Source organism: Emys orbicularis, chromosome 2, assembly GCF_028017835.1.
Source record: "Emys orbicularis isolate rEmyOrb1 chromosome 2, rEmyOrb1.hap1, whole genome shotgun sequence".
NCBI lineage: Eukaryota > Metazoa > Chordata > Testudines > Emydidae > Emys > Emys orbicularis.
The window spans coordinates 29976130-29993383 of NC_088684.1; the positions used below are offsets into that span (position 1 = coordinate 29976130).

The following is a 17254-nucleotide window of genomic DNA, read 5'->3' on the forward strand; positions in this document are numbered from 1 at the left end:
GCAATTTATTGAGAGATCCATCCCTTATTGCCCAGTCCCAGCTTCTGGAAGTCGGATGTTTATGGATACCCAGTCCTATGTAACATATTCATAGACAATCTGGAAAAAGGGGTAAACAGTTAGGTGGCAAAATTTGCAGATGATACAAAACTACTCAAGATAGTTAAGTCCTAGGCAGACTGCAAAGAGCTACAAAGGGATCTCACAAAACTGGGTGACTGGGCAACAAAATGGCAGATGAAATGTAATGTTGATAAATGCACATTGGAAAACATAATCCTAACTATATATATACAATGATGGGGTCTAAATTAGCTGTTACCACTCAAGAAAGATCTTGGAGTCATTGTGGATAGTTCTCTGAAATCATCCACTCAATGTGCAGTGGCAGTCAAAAAAGTGAACAGAATGTTGGGAATCATCAAGAAAGGGATAGATAATAAGACAGAAAATATCATTTTGCCTCTATATAAATCCATGGTACGCCCACACCTTGAATACTGCATGCAGATGTGGTGACCCCATCTCAAAAAAGTTATATTGGAATTGGAAAAGATTGAGAAAAGGGCAACAAAAATGATTAGGGGTATAGAACGGCTTCTGTATGAGGAGAGATTAATAAGACTGGGACTTTTCAGCTTGGAAAAGAAGCGACTAAGGCGGGATATGATAGAGGTATATAAAATCATGAGTGGTATAGAGAAAGTAAACCAGGAAGTGTTATTTACTCCTTCTCATAATACAAGAACAAGGGGCCACCAAATGAAATTAATAGGTAGCAGATTTAAAACAAACACAAGAAAGTATTTTTTCACACAATGCACTGTCAACCTCTGGAACTCCTTGCCAGAGGGTTTTGTGAAGGCCAATACTATAACGGGGTTCAAAAGATTCATGATAGATAGATTCATGGAAGATAGGTCCATCAATGGCTATTAGCCAGGATGGGCAGGAATGGTGTCCCTAGCCTTTGTTTGCCAGAAGCTGGGATTGGGTGATGGCATGGATCACTTGATGATAACCTGTCTGTTCATTCCCTTTGGGGCACCTGCCATTGGCCACTGTCAGAGGACAGGATACTGGGCTTGATGGACCTTTGATCTGACCCAGTATGGCCGTTCTTATGTTCTTATGTTCAGAGCATGGGGTTACTTCCCCAGCCATTGATGGACCTATCCTCCATTAACTTATGTAATTTTTTCTGAACCCAGTTATACGTTTGACCTTCACAACATCCCCTGGCAGTGAGTTTCACATGTTGACAGAGTGCTGTGTGAAGAAGCACTTCATTATGCTTGTTTTAAACCTGCTTGTTTTAAACCTGCTGTCTATTAATTTAATTGGTTGACCCCTAGTTCTTGTTTTATGTGAAGGGGGTAAATAACACCTCCTTATTTACTTTCTCCACACTAGTCATGATTTTATAGATTTCTATCATATCCCCCCCCCCTTAATTGTCTCTTTTTTAAGCTGAAAAGTCGCTTATGAGGAGAGTTTTTAATCTCTCCTCATATGGAAGCTGTTCCATACCCCTAATATTTGTTGTTGTCCTTCTCTGTACTTTTTCCAATTCTAATATATCTTTTTTGAGATGGACTGACCAGAACTGCACCTAGTACTCCAGGGGTGGAGGCACAATTATGTGACTAATGCCAATAGATGATCATGACAAAGCCTGGTATTTAACTGCTTATATATCTATACTGCTACTCTGCCTGTTCCAGGCAAAAGAGGGCTTTTCCTGCACTTGCAAGGACCTAAATAGCCCCCTCTCTCTTCCAGTCACCCGTGGGAGAATGGTAAGTCAGCATCCTCACACTAACCTAGTCTGAAGCTGCTGGATTCTCTGGCTATCTCTAGCTTTTATAGGGGCTTATGCACCTTTTCCTACAAGCTAGAAAATGGTCCCCATTGCTTAATGTGCAGTGAGGTCATTCTGGGACATTGGTTTGGTATAGACTAAGAGGGAACAATGCCATGCAGTGAATCACCAGATCCACCTTCTGCAGCAGCCTGTGATTTCTTTGGAAAACTCCTGCACAAGTACTAAGCAGACCAGCCCTGTAGCGCTTGTGAAGACTGATAAAAACAAAGTCGTTGGTGATATAGCCGCAGGCTCATTCCGAAGGAATTGGATCAGCACTCTTGTTCAAAGAAAAGGCCTATGTATTTAAAAAAATAACCATTTTCATGGTATGGCTTATGTGAGATACATGATCTATCCACTTTCTGAGTTGGAAAAGATCCAGACTAAACAGAATACCCCATGTTATTATAGAAACCACCCTGCAGTAAAGCTTCTTAGAAAATGTTAGAATGACAAGAATCACACCAAATCATAATCCAAATCTTGAAGTATCTTCTAACATGTTCCTAACTCCATGTTTAGGCAAATTCTAGTTGGCCTCTTTGGGAATCTAGATTTAGTGCTATATGAACAAAATAATATGCCATTTGCCAAGGAGCATTCTGAGATCTATGCACCACAAAAGCATGATAAAATGCTAAATAAGGGTAGATTATTATTATTTATTAATTAATCAGAGCTACATCTATTAAATATATTTTGGAAGAGACACTGCATGTGTGATGAAATTGCTCTTAATGCTTTAAACATTTTAGAGAGATATTGATACTCACCTATATATAGGGGTCCAATCAATGGTCTCCAAATTGGGGTCTCCAAATTGTCCAGATTCGGTGGAACACCTCTTTCCTCAACAATTCTACAATACAAGGCAGAGGAGGTCTGGGTATTTCATGACTTCTTGAAAAAGGCCACCTGAAATTGTGAAATAGGTTTATACTCTTTACACTTTCACCAGTAAATCTATGATGTTAAAACTCAGTGCTGGGATCTTTTATACTTTTAGATTTGCTAGGGGAAAAAAGAGTAGAGATGAAGATAAGTAGCCTTAATGTCAGCTGTTCCCTTTCAGCATATGTAATGCATTGGGCAGCAGTTAGTAATCATCCACAGAGCCAGGAGTGGCCTGACTTTGCATAGGTTCATGGGGAGAGGGCATAAGGAGCATATTCTGTCACTCTTTTCTCCTCCTGAACAGGAGCTGGACAAAATTGCAGTTCTTGTGCTTTCTAAAGTGCAAGAATATCTCCCATTAGTGCATCGGTCGGGGCAATACACTCCAAAATATGCAAACCCATGGTATACTGTTGGTTTGTTGCACATACCAGCAAAAGGGAGAGGTCACTGAATACCTCAAGGCATGTAGCAGTGACTGCTTCCTGTGTGAATGAACGAGCTCCAGATGGTGTTGTGTGATTACTTCCTACCACCCTGGCCAGGGTATAGCTCCACAATCCCCCCCACCCCCACCCCCACCCCCATGCAGATCAGATGGTCTTTGATTATTACTGTGTCATAAAGTGACTAAATGACTGTAAGGCTTTATATTCTTCTTCCTTTGGTAGAATCGGAGAGAAGAGCAAGGACTTTTCTTTTGTCACCCAAAATGTAAAGCTTCTAATACTAAAGCATTAAAATACAGATCAGAACTGATATTACATTTTAGGACTATTTTAAAAATATATATATATATATTATTTATTTCAGCTTATCAGTTGCAAAGCTGTCCTGACCCTCGGCCATTCCGTAATGGTTTTGTGATTGGAAATGACTTTACTGTAGGACAAACAATTTCATTTGAGTGTTTTCCTGGGTACACCTTAATTGGAAATTCAGCACTGACTTGTCTACATGGAGTCAGTCGTAATTGGAACCATCCTCTCCCCAGGTGTGAAGGTATGTATTGTGTAAAGATATGCCATCCCATATTCCCCTTCCCTTTACTTCATCAAATCAAACCTCTCTTACTGTTTAATAATTTGTTGTCTGTCTATAGGCTGGACTGAAAAGCCTTACTTTACTTATTACTACTGCCACAGACAGCTCCTTGAGATTTCTCTTTGAGCTCAATTGGTAGAGTCCTGTGTTTTTAGAGCAGAAAGTAGTTGCAGAGACGAGCTGGTTGGAATTGGGCTGTTTTGTCAAAACCAAAACATTTCATGGAGATGTATCAGTTTCCACAACATTTTCTTGGAGAGAGTCCGTAACTAGGTGGCTAGATTACTGGGCTGGAATTTGGAAGACCTAAGGTTAAGTCCCTGCTTTGCCTGATTTGAAATGAAAAACTCTGCTCTGAATAAGGCTAATCAGGGATTTGAACCTGAGTCAGACGCACATATGGTTTTGTTTTCTTTCTGCAACAGAAAAAAATGATAAATTTAGAAACCTTAAAAAGATGTTGCAAAACAGAATTGTCCTCCTTTGGTCAGCTCTGTGAGTTTATTTTGCCATGCCACTTAAATTGTTTGGAATTTGACGACGTAGAGATAGAAAGATATCCAGGTTAGCTTTACTTGTGGACTCACATATGAAGTGAGCAGCTGCAAAGGATTTTGATTTGAGTGAGATTTTCCTGCATTTGAGCCCAAAAGGAAATAGAATGGCTATGCTGCTTACAGAAGGTTTTTCTGCATCTATTTCTGTGGTGAAAAAAGTTTCCTGATGAGACCAGGTAAAAGGACACCAGGCCGACTGTGTCAGCTAGGTTTCTGTGATGCAGATGAGGTTTGGTGACTAGTTGGCAATAGGATAATGGAGAAAAAAAGACTTATTGACCACAGATTGGGACCCTCGGCCCACACCGCTTCCCGCAGCCCCCATTGGCCTGGAACGGCGAACCACAGCCAGTGGGAGCTGCGATCATCTGAACCTGTGGACGCTACAGGTAAACAAACTGTCCCGGCCCACCAGTAGCTTTCCCTGACGGGCCGCGTGCAAAGGTTGCCGATCCCTGATCTAATGTACTAGATAACTAGGGAATGGCAAAATGGCTCAACTTGCAGAGGAATTGCATCTGTTCATTTTTTGTGCAAGCATCTGAAGTAGTATCTTTATTAAGTGTGTTAACATTTTGCTATGTCATGATTGTTTTTTTTTTTTTAAAGATAATTAGGTATCTTCTACTTGCATTTGTTTTTATTTGAGATTAAAGTTCTCCAAAGCATGAAAATCAAGTTGGATTTGTTTGTTTTGTTTTGTTTTTCTTGTATGCTTAACTGGAGAGGAGAACACCTTTTAAAAATGTTAACAATATTTAATGTAATATATTTGTTTTAACATACTATAGATTTATGACTTATCAAATAATGCCTGCCTCTTCGAGGCAAACAACCTGAATCAGATCTCAATAAAGAGGTGTTTTGGGTTTTTAAAATCATTTTTGTTTCCATGTCTGAAGAGGAGGAAAAAATAATTCACTGTCATTTCTTTGAGATTCTGCTTTTCTAAGATATTTGATTCTGATAAAGCCCTTCTAAATTCCACTTCTTGTTCTTCGTCTTAGCATAGTTAAGACATTGTCCCAAATCCTTTGCTTGCTTCTGTGGACACATTACATGTAAAAGCAGCAGAAATGCAATGTGTCCACTGTGTGGCTTGCTTGGGCTGTGGAGAATCTAGACATAGATCTCCATATAGCCCTGCATGCCAAGTAGAATGCTGAAAGTCTCCATGCTGCACCATTAAAGATGATGTGCGCGTATACAGGTAAACTCATACACATAGCAATCCCCTCAGGACAGTAGTGATACACTCCTCCATACCCTGCCGCAGCTGGTAAAATTTAGGTTGAAAGCCCTTAAGCATGTTTTGGGGCTAATGATTCTTTGCCTCAGCCCCACTATTCTTCAGGAAATTTACTCTGAATAAAGCGTACTTATGTGGGCTTTGCTCTGTTTCCCAGGATTTGGCCTGATTATTACTACTTTGGATTCTATGCCATAATCCCTCAATGTTGTCTATAGAGAAATAGGAAAAACTAGAGAGAAAAAGTATGAGGGGAAAATCATGAGTTCAGCAGTCTAAATATATTATGTAATGCATATGTATAACTAAAAACTTTAGAGCCAGAGGCACACTGGATGAAGGGTTGAGGGGGCACACTTCATCAGGAAACTGTAGGAAGAATTCTTGCTTACTTAGCCAGAACCACTCTTGGGAAATGCAAAATTGCTTTCCTTCTTGTTCTGCATTGCATACTTTCTACTCTTTCTCTCCCTCCACACTCACACCAAGCCAGTTCCACCTATCCATCATCATCCTCAATCAGGGCCGGTTCTAGGCACCAGCGCTGCAAGCATGTGCTTGGGGTGGCACTTTTCAAGGGGCAGCACTACGGCACCCCCCCCCCTTTTTTTTTTTTGCTTGGGGCGGCAAAAAGCTGGGAGCCAGCCCTGGCCAGAGCCCGGCCGCTGGAGAGCCAGAGCATCGTCCCCTGGAGCCGAGCCCGGGCTGCGGCGGCAAGAGGGGCTCCCGGAGTGTGTGAGGAGCCAGGGAGGGAGGGAAGCGGGGCCCGGGATGCAGGGAGGGAGGAGGGGTTCTGCTGCCACCACTGCTGCCGCTACCGCTGCTGCTCTGAGCCTCCCCAGGGTGGCGTAGCATTTCCCCACCCGAGTGGGCTGGGCAGGGCGCTGCCGGGCTGGGCAGGGGGCACGGATCCCGGCTCGTGCACTGTTGGAGTGAGTGGCTGGGCTGCCCGAGCTCCCAGGGAGCTGCCCCCGGACTCAGCCCACCGCACACCTCCCCCGCCTCAGCCCCGCGCTGCTTGCGCCGGGCTCCCACAGCGCCAGGGGCGGGGAGAGGCAGAGCCCGGCTCCGAGCAGGACAGTGGGGGATACTGCCCCGCTGGGGGACCCCCGCGGCTCGGGCACCTGGGGGTCAGTGTTCGTCCTCTCGGCTCTGCATGCACGGGGGTTGGAGAAGCAGCTATCAGCGCCTGCCCCTCTCAGCCCTTGCACCCCCCATCCCGCTCGCAGCCTCTTCACTGGTACCTCTCCCCATCGCTCCTTCGCCGTACCCCTTCCCCTTGTACTCTCCCTTCACCCGCACCTCTCCCCTTGTACCCTCCCCCAGCCCTCTCCTCCCGCACCTCCCCCTTCCCCTGCACCTCTTCTCCCGCAACCCTCCTGATACCCCCTCTCCTCCTCCACCCTCCTCTGTGAGTACATCACACCCTGCTTCTCTGCCAGTGTAGAGCCCCCAAGCACCCTCACACCCGCTCCTTTGCCTGAACCCTCTTAACTAGATCCCCATCTCTTTCCAGGTACAAGGTTTGAGGGTTAGTCCCTATGCCTTCCATGTGCATTTTGGAGCACTAAAGATGGGGTGATGGGGGAGGGGGCAAAATTTATAGTAAAGTGAAATAAAAATAGGAGAAATGGTTTGATCCCCACTGCAAGTGTAAACGGGGATTGCTGTGCTGAACGAGGAGGTCACATTTGGTGGTGGGGGGAGCCCAGGGCTGGGGCGGCAGGGGATGCGGGTGAGGGGGGGAGAGAGAGCCCAGGGCTGGGGCGGCAGGGGGTGTGGGTGGGGGAGGGAGAGAGCTCAGGGCTGGGGTGGGGGGCAGCCAAAAATGTTTTTGCTTGGGGCGGCAAAAAACCTAGAGCCGGCCCTGTCCCCCAGTGCATTTTGTGTAGCTATCCCCTGAGGACACAATGTGGGAGCAATTCCTGCACTCCCTATGTAACTGTCCCTGGCCTCTACACAGGGCCACAAAGAAGAAGGTCATTGCACTGTTTTCCTCATCTTGTGCAGCCACACATGGGGTGGATGGGGTGAGGTAGAATTTAGCCTATTATCTAAAAATGGACTCGGGAGCCAGTCTTCAAGCCTTCTCTTAGTCAGAACTACTATGTTGTTGTTTTTTTCTGGGAGATTCAACTGAGTAAGGACTTCAGAATTGGGCCTCTTGCTGTTTGTAAAAGCTCAATAGCTTTTTCGTTTCTCATATCCAGCTGACGTTCTTTAGTTTTCCATAACACAGTTCAACTATGCACATGCTCAATGTATTCACAAATAAGGATTTCACACCATCTAAAAAGAATGCAAAAGTTAATGTCTGCTCCTGCAGTGAAAATAAATGTGGTTGTTGTTGTTTTGTTTGTTTTTAAGCTCTCTGTGGAGGAAATATAACTGCAATGAATGGCACCATATATTCTCCTGGATACCCTGATGAGTACCCAAACTTTCAGGACTGCTTTTGGCTTGTCCGAGTACCACCTGGTAATGGAATCTATATCAATTTTACTGTTCTTCAAACAGAGCCAATATATGATTTCATAACTGTATGGTAAGTAGACACAATTATTGATTTATACTACTACATGTGAGAGTGTAACAAGTCAGAGATTAAAAGTAACATTTTGGTTATGTGTCATAGATCTCTGCTTAATGTCTGAATTCTGTTTAGTGACAGTGATGGATTTGCAAGACTAAACCAATGATAAAATGGGCATATTATATTTTCGTTCATGAAGTACCTAAATAGGGATAAAATAAATTTCAGGAATGAAGGCAATCCTGTTCCCATTGAAGTCAAGTCAAAATTTCTATTGGCATCAATGTTATAGGATCCGTAGTTTGATATTTTACTTGTTCGGAGAGTTTAGTCAAGTTATAAAGCATTACATGTAAAGAGGACTCTCACTTATTGACTTAGCCCAAGCACAAGGTGAATGAGGCAATATCTTTTATTCGACCAACTTCTGCCGGTGTGAGAGACAAACTTTCAAACATAAACAGAGTTCTTCATCAGGCCTGGGAAATGTACTCAGAGTGTCACAGCTAAATAAAAGATGGAACAGATTGTTAAGCATAAGGAGTTAACATGTATGTCCAGGAACCATTCAAGGTGAAGTGACCAGTTAACACCTCTCCAGTCATACTGGAGAAAGAAGAAGAAAAAAGCTGGAGGTGGGCAGGTTAGTGGGTTATAGATTGTTGTAATAAGCCACCAATACAGTGTCTCTATTCAGTCCATGATTTTTACTGTCTAGCAAAGTTATGAATTTAACCTCTCAGGCTCATCTTCTGAAAGTGTTGTGCAGGTTTCCTTTGAGAAAGAGGATTGATAGGTCAGATATAGAGTGACTGCTTTGTGAAAAGTGTTCACTCACAAGTGATATGCTGGTTTTGTCTGTATGAGTTCATTTGAGAGCATAGTGATTGTCTCATTTTTTTCCAAATAGCTGTTACTGGGGCATTTAATGGTGTATGGCTGGGGAGGTTGATCATTATAGAGTGGAGATATGTCTGTAGGTTTTGCATCTATTATGGCAGGGACTGGTGATACATATTGTTGATGTGTCCTGGTCAGTGGGGAGCTTGCTTCTGATGATGAGATGGCAAAGATGAGGGATTCTTTGAAGACCAAAATAGGGGATTCAGGAAAGATTCCTTTCAGTATGGGTTACAAGTATGGGTTGAAATTGTTTAATGGTAGTCCATGTGGGTTCTAATGTGGGGTGGTAGGTGACAACTAGGGGTGTAGTCAGAGGGGGGTTCATTTCTATGTTGAAGCAGGTTTTCTCAGAGGACTTGGGTGGTCCATTCCATGACGCAATCTGCTTCTTTGTTGGAGTGTGCTTGTTTGTTGAATTAAGCTGTGTATCCTGGACTTTCTCCTCAAAGCATATTCTGTGACATCAGAGTGCCTGGCTGTAGATAATAAATTTATTGGTGTGTTTGGGGTGATTACTGGATCTGTGAAGGTATGTGTGGTGATCCGTGGGTCTCTTGTATATAGTTTTCTGCAGGGTTCTATTGCTGAAGCTGATTGTGCTGTTCGGGAAACTGATGCTGGGAGAGTTCTAGAAAAAAATGTAATGGAAGCATAATTGTTGTTGAAGTTGTGGTGGAAATCTAAGAGAGAGTTTAGGTCATCTGTCCAGAGGATGAAAATATCATTGATGTATCTCTGGTATATCATGTTTTGTTGTTGTGCATTTATCCAGAAATTCTCCCTCAAGGTGGCTCATGAAGAGGGTGGCATATTGGGGAGCCATCCATTTACCCATGGCTGTTCCCCTGGTTTGGATAAAGTGTTTGTTGTTGAATGTAAAATTAGAATGGGAGATGATGAAATGGATGAGATTGGCAGTGTATTTGTGGTGGATATCAGAGTGTTGTCCATTGTCTTGTAGATATTTGAGACAGGCACTGATGCTATCATTGTGAAGGATGTTGGTGTATATCCCATGTCATGAGAATAAAAATATTCTCCTAAATTCATGCTAGCAATCTCCTGATCAAGAAAAGGATATCAAATGCACAGTGTTGACAAAGATCAAGGAGGCAACTGTGTTTAATAAAAGAGTAATAACATGCAAGTTCTACTATGCACATATGAACTGTTCCAATTTCATATCAGGACAAGATTTAGAGAAGCAATTTCTTAGCATCTTACATGGTTGCTTTGTGGAATCATCAGTTTTAGAGCATATAAAAAAGAGACTATGTTCTTGATTTAGTTGTAAGTAAAATATAGGAGTTGGACAGACAAGTTGAGTGAGGTAATATCTTTTATTTGTCTAGCTTTAGTTATTGAGAAAGACAAGCTTTGAGCTACACAGAGCTGTTCTTTGGGTCTGGGAAAGATACTAAGAATGTCACAGCTAAATACAAGATCGAACATATAGTTTAGCATATGTAGTTAGTACATAGAGACCACTCAAGTACCTTTCCCATACCTGTTGAAGAGCTCTGTGTAGCTCGAAACCTTGACTATCTCACCAAAAATGTTGGTCTAATAAAAGATATTACCTTACTCACCTTGTCCCTCTAATATCCTGGGACCGACAAAGCTCCAAAAACACTGCATACAACATAGGATTTGGGTCAACAGGGTCAACTATAGCTGAGCCTCTTAGTTAAAACAGAATAGAACCCAGGGTGCTCTCAATGAGACAAATGATCATGGACACCCGCCACAGAGTGCCACAGGAGGAAACATAAGTTAAATAATCATCTGGGCACAGGCATCATTCTATGCCTTAGACACTTCTATGTGATTAAGGTTGGTCTAAAGCTTGCTTATGTGTATTTCAATTAAAATGTTCTGCAGCATGAGATACTTAAATTATGGATTCTGTAGAATAGTTAAAGGGATTAACTGGACTAATTCCTTAGTATGATATCTCCATCCATTACTCATTTGTCAGTTCTGTTACACGAAGATATATATCTTGGATAAACGTAAATGGAAATCTTTGGGAAATTTTAATCATAGAAATGAATATATAATAATCTTCCATATACCTCTCCATTACTGTTCCTCTTCATTCCCATGTGTGTTCCTAATCATTTCTCATCTTGACAACTGCAAACTCTTTCTTCCTGGTATCCCAGACTTTCACCTTGCTGCTTCCTTCAGTCTTTCCAACATGCCACTAAAAACATTCTCTCCCCTGCCTGCTGCTCTTAGCATGTTCTGGTGCTCTGGAAATTCCTTTACTTTCTCCCAGTCACCTTCTTCATCAAATTTATGGTGCTTGTCCTGGCCTTCACAGCCCTCAATAACTTTAATGCTGCTTGTGTTTACTCTCTTGTCTCCTCTCGCTCATCCCTCAACATTTAATTCTGCCCAAACTGCATAATTACTAACCCCATCTAATCTTCCTCTCGCTGTCCCCTATATGCCTCCTGCCATGTGACCTCACATACCTGCAGTTTCCTCCATGACCTAGTTCACCCTGCCTCCTTCTCATTGTCTCTCATTAAATTCACTTCCAAACAATGTCCCAAGGCCCCCAAAAGCAATAATAAAAGTAAACCTCAGTGCTTATTACATTGTTATCATTATAGTCCTCATCCCTTTCCTTTTACTCCATTTTTATGTTGTCTTGAAATTGTTAACTCTTTAGGGCAGAGACCATGTAACTAAAATATCTGGCAAACTGTTTTTGTTGTTATATAAATAAATAATAACACTAAAGTGATGTAATTTAAAAAAATCTGACATTGTGAAAAATGTGGTGTTTGGAGCTGGTCAGAAAAACTCTGAGTGAACAGTTTTCTTTTAGAAAATTCAGTTCCTATCAAAATTTAAATTCTTCACAAAATCCGTTTTACCAAAAAATTGTTCTGAGAAAAATGGAAGGCAAACAATCCAACAATGTTGAAATGTCTTGTTTTGACATTTTCAGAAAAAATGCTTTTAATTTTTTAAAATGTTTTATTATATTTTAACATATAATATTTTAAAAAGTCAGAATGTTTTGATTGATCCATTTAAAAAAACACAATATTTTGTGGGGAATTTTGAATTTTTTGGATTTTGTTCTGATATGGAATGAAGCCAGAATTGGTAATCTCAAAATTCTCCACAAGATGGATTTTCTGTCTTCCACACAGCTCTAGTGCCAACTGATATGAATCTTGACATGAATTTACTACTGAACTAAGTAGCTCATCAAGGAGTGGGGAGGTAATGGTTTCAATTTGTCACTAGCATGTGTACAGTTTTAAGAGTATCAGAATAAAATAATGTTATTGATAAATCCAAGATAAAGAAATAGTCATATCATGAAAAGACTGAGTTCAATAGGTTTGAGGGGTGAAAGCCTGGTAATAGAACTAGAATATGAAATAGAGTTAAAATATGAAATAATCTTCCGAGGTCAGTTATGGGAGATCCATCAGTAAAGATATTCAAAGTCAGGCTAGACAAAGCACACATGAATAGTCATTAGGAGCAATCTTCCAAATTTCAGAGGGTGGACTAGATGACCTGCCAGGTTTTTCCCATTTCTAATATTTATTATTCAGCTCATCCAATAAATTGTAGGTTTCTACTAGCCTACCTATTTCCAGATGAATTGCTGAATTCATGAATTGGCTAGTCATGAAATAAAGATGCACAGAGTTCCATAGCTTCAACAATGCAGAAAGAACAAGACAGTTTGAAATAAATAGTTACATGATGCAGACCATGAACTGCTCTGAAGTAGCTATTATTTAAACATTTACATGTATAATAGTTCATATATAGTTTTAGGGTGAAATTCTGATCCCATATATGTCAATAGGAGTTTTGCCTTTGACTGCAGTGAGGCTAGGATTTCACCCTAAGTTTTTATATACACTAAATGTGGTATATTATTTAATCCATCCAGAAATGCCTGAATCATTCCAAATCATGCCAACTTGTTTTCCTTCTTTGATTAGGTAATTGGTTTGGTGGATAGGGGGAATGCCGGGGACATACTATACCTGTACTTTAGCAAGGCTTTTGACATAGTTCCACATGACATTCTCATAAGTAAGCCGGAGAAATGCTGGCTCAGCGGAACTAACATTAAGAACAAAAAGTAACTATTCATGGAATGATGTCTGACTGGAAGGAGGTCTCTAGTGGGGTTCCACAGGCATTTGTTCTGGGTCCGTTTTTTTTTTTTTTTTTAACATCTTTATTAATGACCTGGATGTGGGAATAGAGAGCATACTGATCACATTTTTGGAAGGTAGGCTAAAATTCAAAGAGATTGTGCTAAATTGGAGAACTGGATTATAAACAACAAAATGAAATTCAACAAAGACAAATGTAAGGTGATTCACTTTGGGGAAAAAATCAAATGCACAAATACAGAATCGGGGGGATTTTTGGCAGCAGCACTGCTAAAATGGATCTGGGAGTTGAGGTGGATCACAACCTCAACATGAGTCAATCATTGGATACTGTGGCAAAAAAAGCAAATACAATTTTGGGTTACATTAACAAAGTCACAGGAGGTGAAAGTACCATGCTATTCAGTACTGGTTAGGCCTCATCTGATGTACTGTGTCCAATTTTGGTCAACAATGCATAGAAAGGATGTAGAGAAACTGAAAAGGATCCCGAGGGGAGCAACAACAATGATCAAAAGAATGGGATGCAAGTCATATAAACAAAGGCTGAAGGATGTTTAGTTTGGAAAGAGGGGATTAAAGGGGGACAGGGTAGTGGTCTTCAAATACTTGAAAGGCTGCCATAAAAAAGATGGATAAAAGTTCTGATTTGCCACAGAGGACAGGACAAGAGGTAATGGGTTCAAACTATAGCACAGCAGTTTTAGATTTAAATCTCAGGAAAAACTTCCTAACAGTAAGAACAGTCAGTCAGTGGAACAGACTGCCTAGAGAAGTTGTGGAAGCTCCTTCACTGGAGGTTTTCAAAAGGAGACTGGATAGCCACCTGTCTTGGATGGTTTGGATACATCTAGGCAGCAGATTAGGCTCGATGGCCCTTGTGGTCCCTTCTAACCCTATGGTTCTATGATTCTATGAATCAACAGAAAATGTGTGGTTCCCCTTCTGTAATACTGCTAGAAATTGATGGGAGGGGAACAGCAGTACGGCCAATAATCTAATGTCCATATTTGTCATCTTGGCTATATAAAAGTGAGCATGTTTCAAGGCAAAAAAGTACCACCCAAACCCAGCCAGATTGAGGATACCACAATCTGCAGGGAGAAAATAGAGCATTTATTCCAATAGGTAGTAGTGGAGAAACTTATACTCAGAAATTCTGAAGCACCCTAACACATCTTCTGTCATGGGGCATTTTCCACCTCACCATTCAAGTTACACATTTCCTCCTCAAAGGAGCATTCAGCGTCTGAATATTCCTGTTTTATTTTGATTGCAAGGAATACATCTAAACCTTTACAGTGTATGTATGTATGTATGTATGTATGTATATATATATATGTATGTATGTATGTATGTATGTATGTATGTATGTATGTATGTATGTATATATATATATATATATATATATATATATATATATATATATATTAGAAAACTTTATATATATATATAAAGTTTATATATATATAAAGTTTTCTAATATATATATATAGATATATAGATATATAGATATATATGTATATATAGATATAGATATATATATTAGAAAACTTAAATATATGCTCATTTTAGGATAGACAACAAATACTGCATTACACCTAGAAAAAATGACCCACCTAGCAAAAATATCACATAATCCCTCATCATTGTACATTTACCTACAATGAATGGTGAAACCTACCCTTAATATTATTTTTCTTTTGATGTTTTTTTCTTTTTTCTTTTAGGGATGGGCCAGACCAAAGTTCTCCTCAGATTGGCCAGTTTAGTGGCAACACTGCCTTGGAGTCTGTCTACAGTACTTCAAACCAGATTCTCATCAAGTTCCACAGTGACTTCACAACAAGTGGTTTCTTTGTGCTAAGTTATCATGGTAAGTTCAATAAATTTATCTATATTTATTGATGATTGTATAGTTGAAGCTTAAGGGAAAATGTTTTAACTTACTGTTACTAAAATAAATGTTAAGTCCTTTGGAACAATTAGTTTATTTTTTGTTAATCACTGAATGTGATTGTTACCACTATTAATAGACAAGCAAAAAAGATATACCATGAACACATTGTCAGTACAAACAAACAAACAAAAAGAACCAGTGAACCTTCCAAAATCTAACATCCAGTTCAGGTTAGACATAAGTGTCTCTTGATGGCTTCCATTGCATTAAAAGATGGGGTCCAAAATGCAAGTTTTGTTTAAATTGTGTGTGATCAGTGCAGTTATGCCAGCGCTGCCAGTGATAACAAACTAAATTAAATTGCATGGGTTTATCCATCCTGTTCATGTGAGAAGAATCAATGGAGACCATTGACCTAGAGGCTGCCAAATCCTTTGGATATTTTTTTTTTTTTTATTTTGAAACGTAAGGGAATATTTTTTTTGTATTTTTATGGAATTTACAAAAATTTACTTCTCCACCAAGAATGTGCCTCTTGGGAGTGCACATCTTGGTACCAGGAATTCCTAAGACCTTCTAGAAATCAGGAAAGGGTGAGGGCAGTTCATATACCCTCATACAAATGCTAAATCTTGTGTCAGGTTTCTAAGGCACATTCATTTCCTATCATGATAAACAACAGATCTCATAATTACTGCTTTCTAGAAGTTGCAGTGCACTTCTATTTCTTTTTCCTTGTCAGAATTTCTATTTTGTAGATCAATTTTACTTATAATGAATTAATCTGTGTTAATGAATAATCTGTGTTATAATGAATTAATCTGTGTTAATGAATAATCTATGTTATAATAAATTAATCTGTATTAATAATGGTATTATAGTTAGGAGCAAGATTATTCACCCAGATCCAAGCTTCACCCAGATCCAAGCTACACATAGAAGCATGGGTGTTGGCACCCTATTAAATAAGTGATAAAATGCTCACATGAGTTGAAACAGATTCTTCTGTAATTGAGAAAGCCACCTCCCTGAAAGACATGTACACTAAAATGGAGATCATCCGGGCTTTGTGTGACAAAGAGTTCCACAGGCAGACACTCTTCACCTGTCTCCATCTCTGGCGAGCTCTATTATGGATACTGAGAATTACATTCTATCTGTGCACTGTAGTATTTTAGAAGTGGCATTTTGTGTGTTCAGATTATTACGGGCTATGACATAAGAACCAGTACATTGAATTGGTTCCACTGTTGAATGGGTGTAGTGGGCAGAGTACCTATGTTTCATTTACCTGTTAAGATATGGGCTTCTGAAATTAGTACCATCCTTGGTGTTGTATAGCTTCCATTATCTGACCCAGGAAAAAAGCATTTCAGTACTCCAGCTGTGAAATAACAAAGGCATGGAGCACTATCTCCAGGACTTCCTCTGTGAGGAGCAGGCACAGTTTTCTTACCAGTAGGAGGTGGTAAAAAATCCTGGTGTCCAGGCATAATGTGGCTACCAGACTGCAACTCTCTGACAATGAATATTCAGATACCCTTATCAGAAGAGCGGTCGTGGATTCTGCAAGGCCTTCTGAATATGTCCTTTGGCCTACCAAAATCACTTCCATCTGACTTCGATTGAATTTGAATCATATATTATTCTTTATGGAAGTGTTTTTTTCTTCTAGACGCGGAGGTAGCTGTATGACAAATGGTTGTCTGCCTGTGATAAGAATGATATGTGTCACTGTGTATCATAAGCATATTGATAGCATTTGGCTTGTAGCTTTTCAAATGTTTCCAGCGGCATTATATAGATGCTGAACAAGCTGGTTCATAGCACCCATCATTGGCATGAAGCAACCAAAGTTACACAAATAAATTTGGCAATTCCTTTATGTCCTGAGGCTAGCAATTTTGCAGTCATTTTTTATTCCTCTCATTCTCTCCCTAAATTAATGCTGTCTCTAAATCATGCAGGTTTTATACTCTACATCTTATCTATCATCAGTATTTCCAAATTCTGATGTTAGTTCTCTGTTCCCTCCTATAGAGCCCTTGCCCAACCCCTAACCACTCTGACCTTGACTACTGCAGCCTCCTCATCTTTGGCCTCCACGCCATTATTAATTCCATCCAGGATGTTTTAGCAAATAG

At 40.3% G+C, this 17254-nt stretch overlaps 1 protein-coding gene across 3 annotated transcripts in view; it reads left to right on the forward strand.

The window, feature by feature from the left end:
- CSMD3 (CUB and Sushi multiple domains 3) overlaps nucleotides 1–17254 on the forward strand; it is a 1171353-nt gene that overhangs the window by 1009397 nt on the left and 144702 nt on the right. For all 3 annotated transcript variants that reach the window (XM_065399724.1, XM_065399725.1, XM_065399726.1), the window contains 3 exons: nucleotides 3575–3763; nucleotides 7979–8156; nucleotides 14941–15086. In XM_065399724.1, the coding sequence (XP_065255796.1) occupies nucleotides 3575–3763; nucleotides 7979–8156; nucleotides 14941–15086 (513 nt within the window). The remainder of the gene's footprint in view (nucleotides 1–3574; nucleotides 3764–7978; nucleotides 8157–14940; nucleotides 15087–17254) is intronic.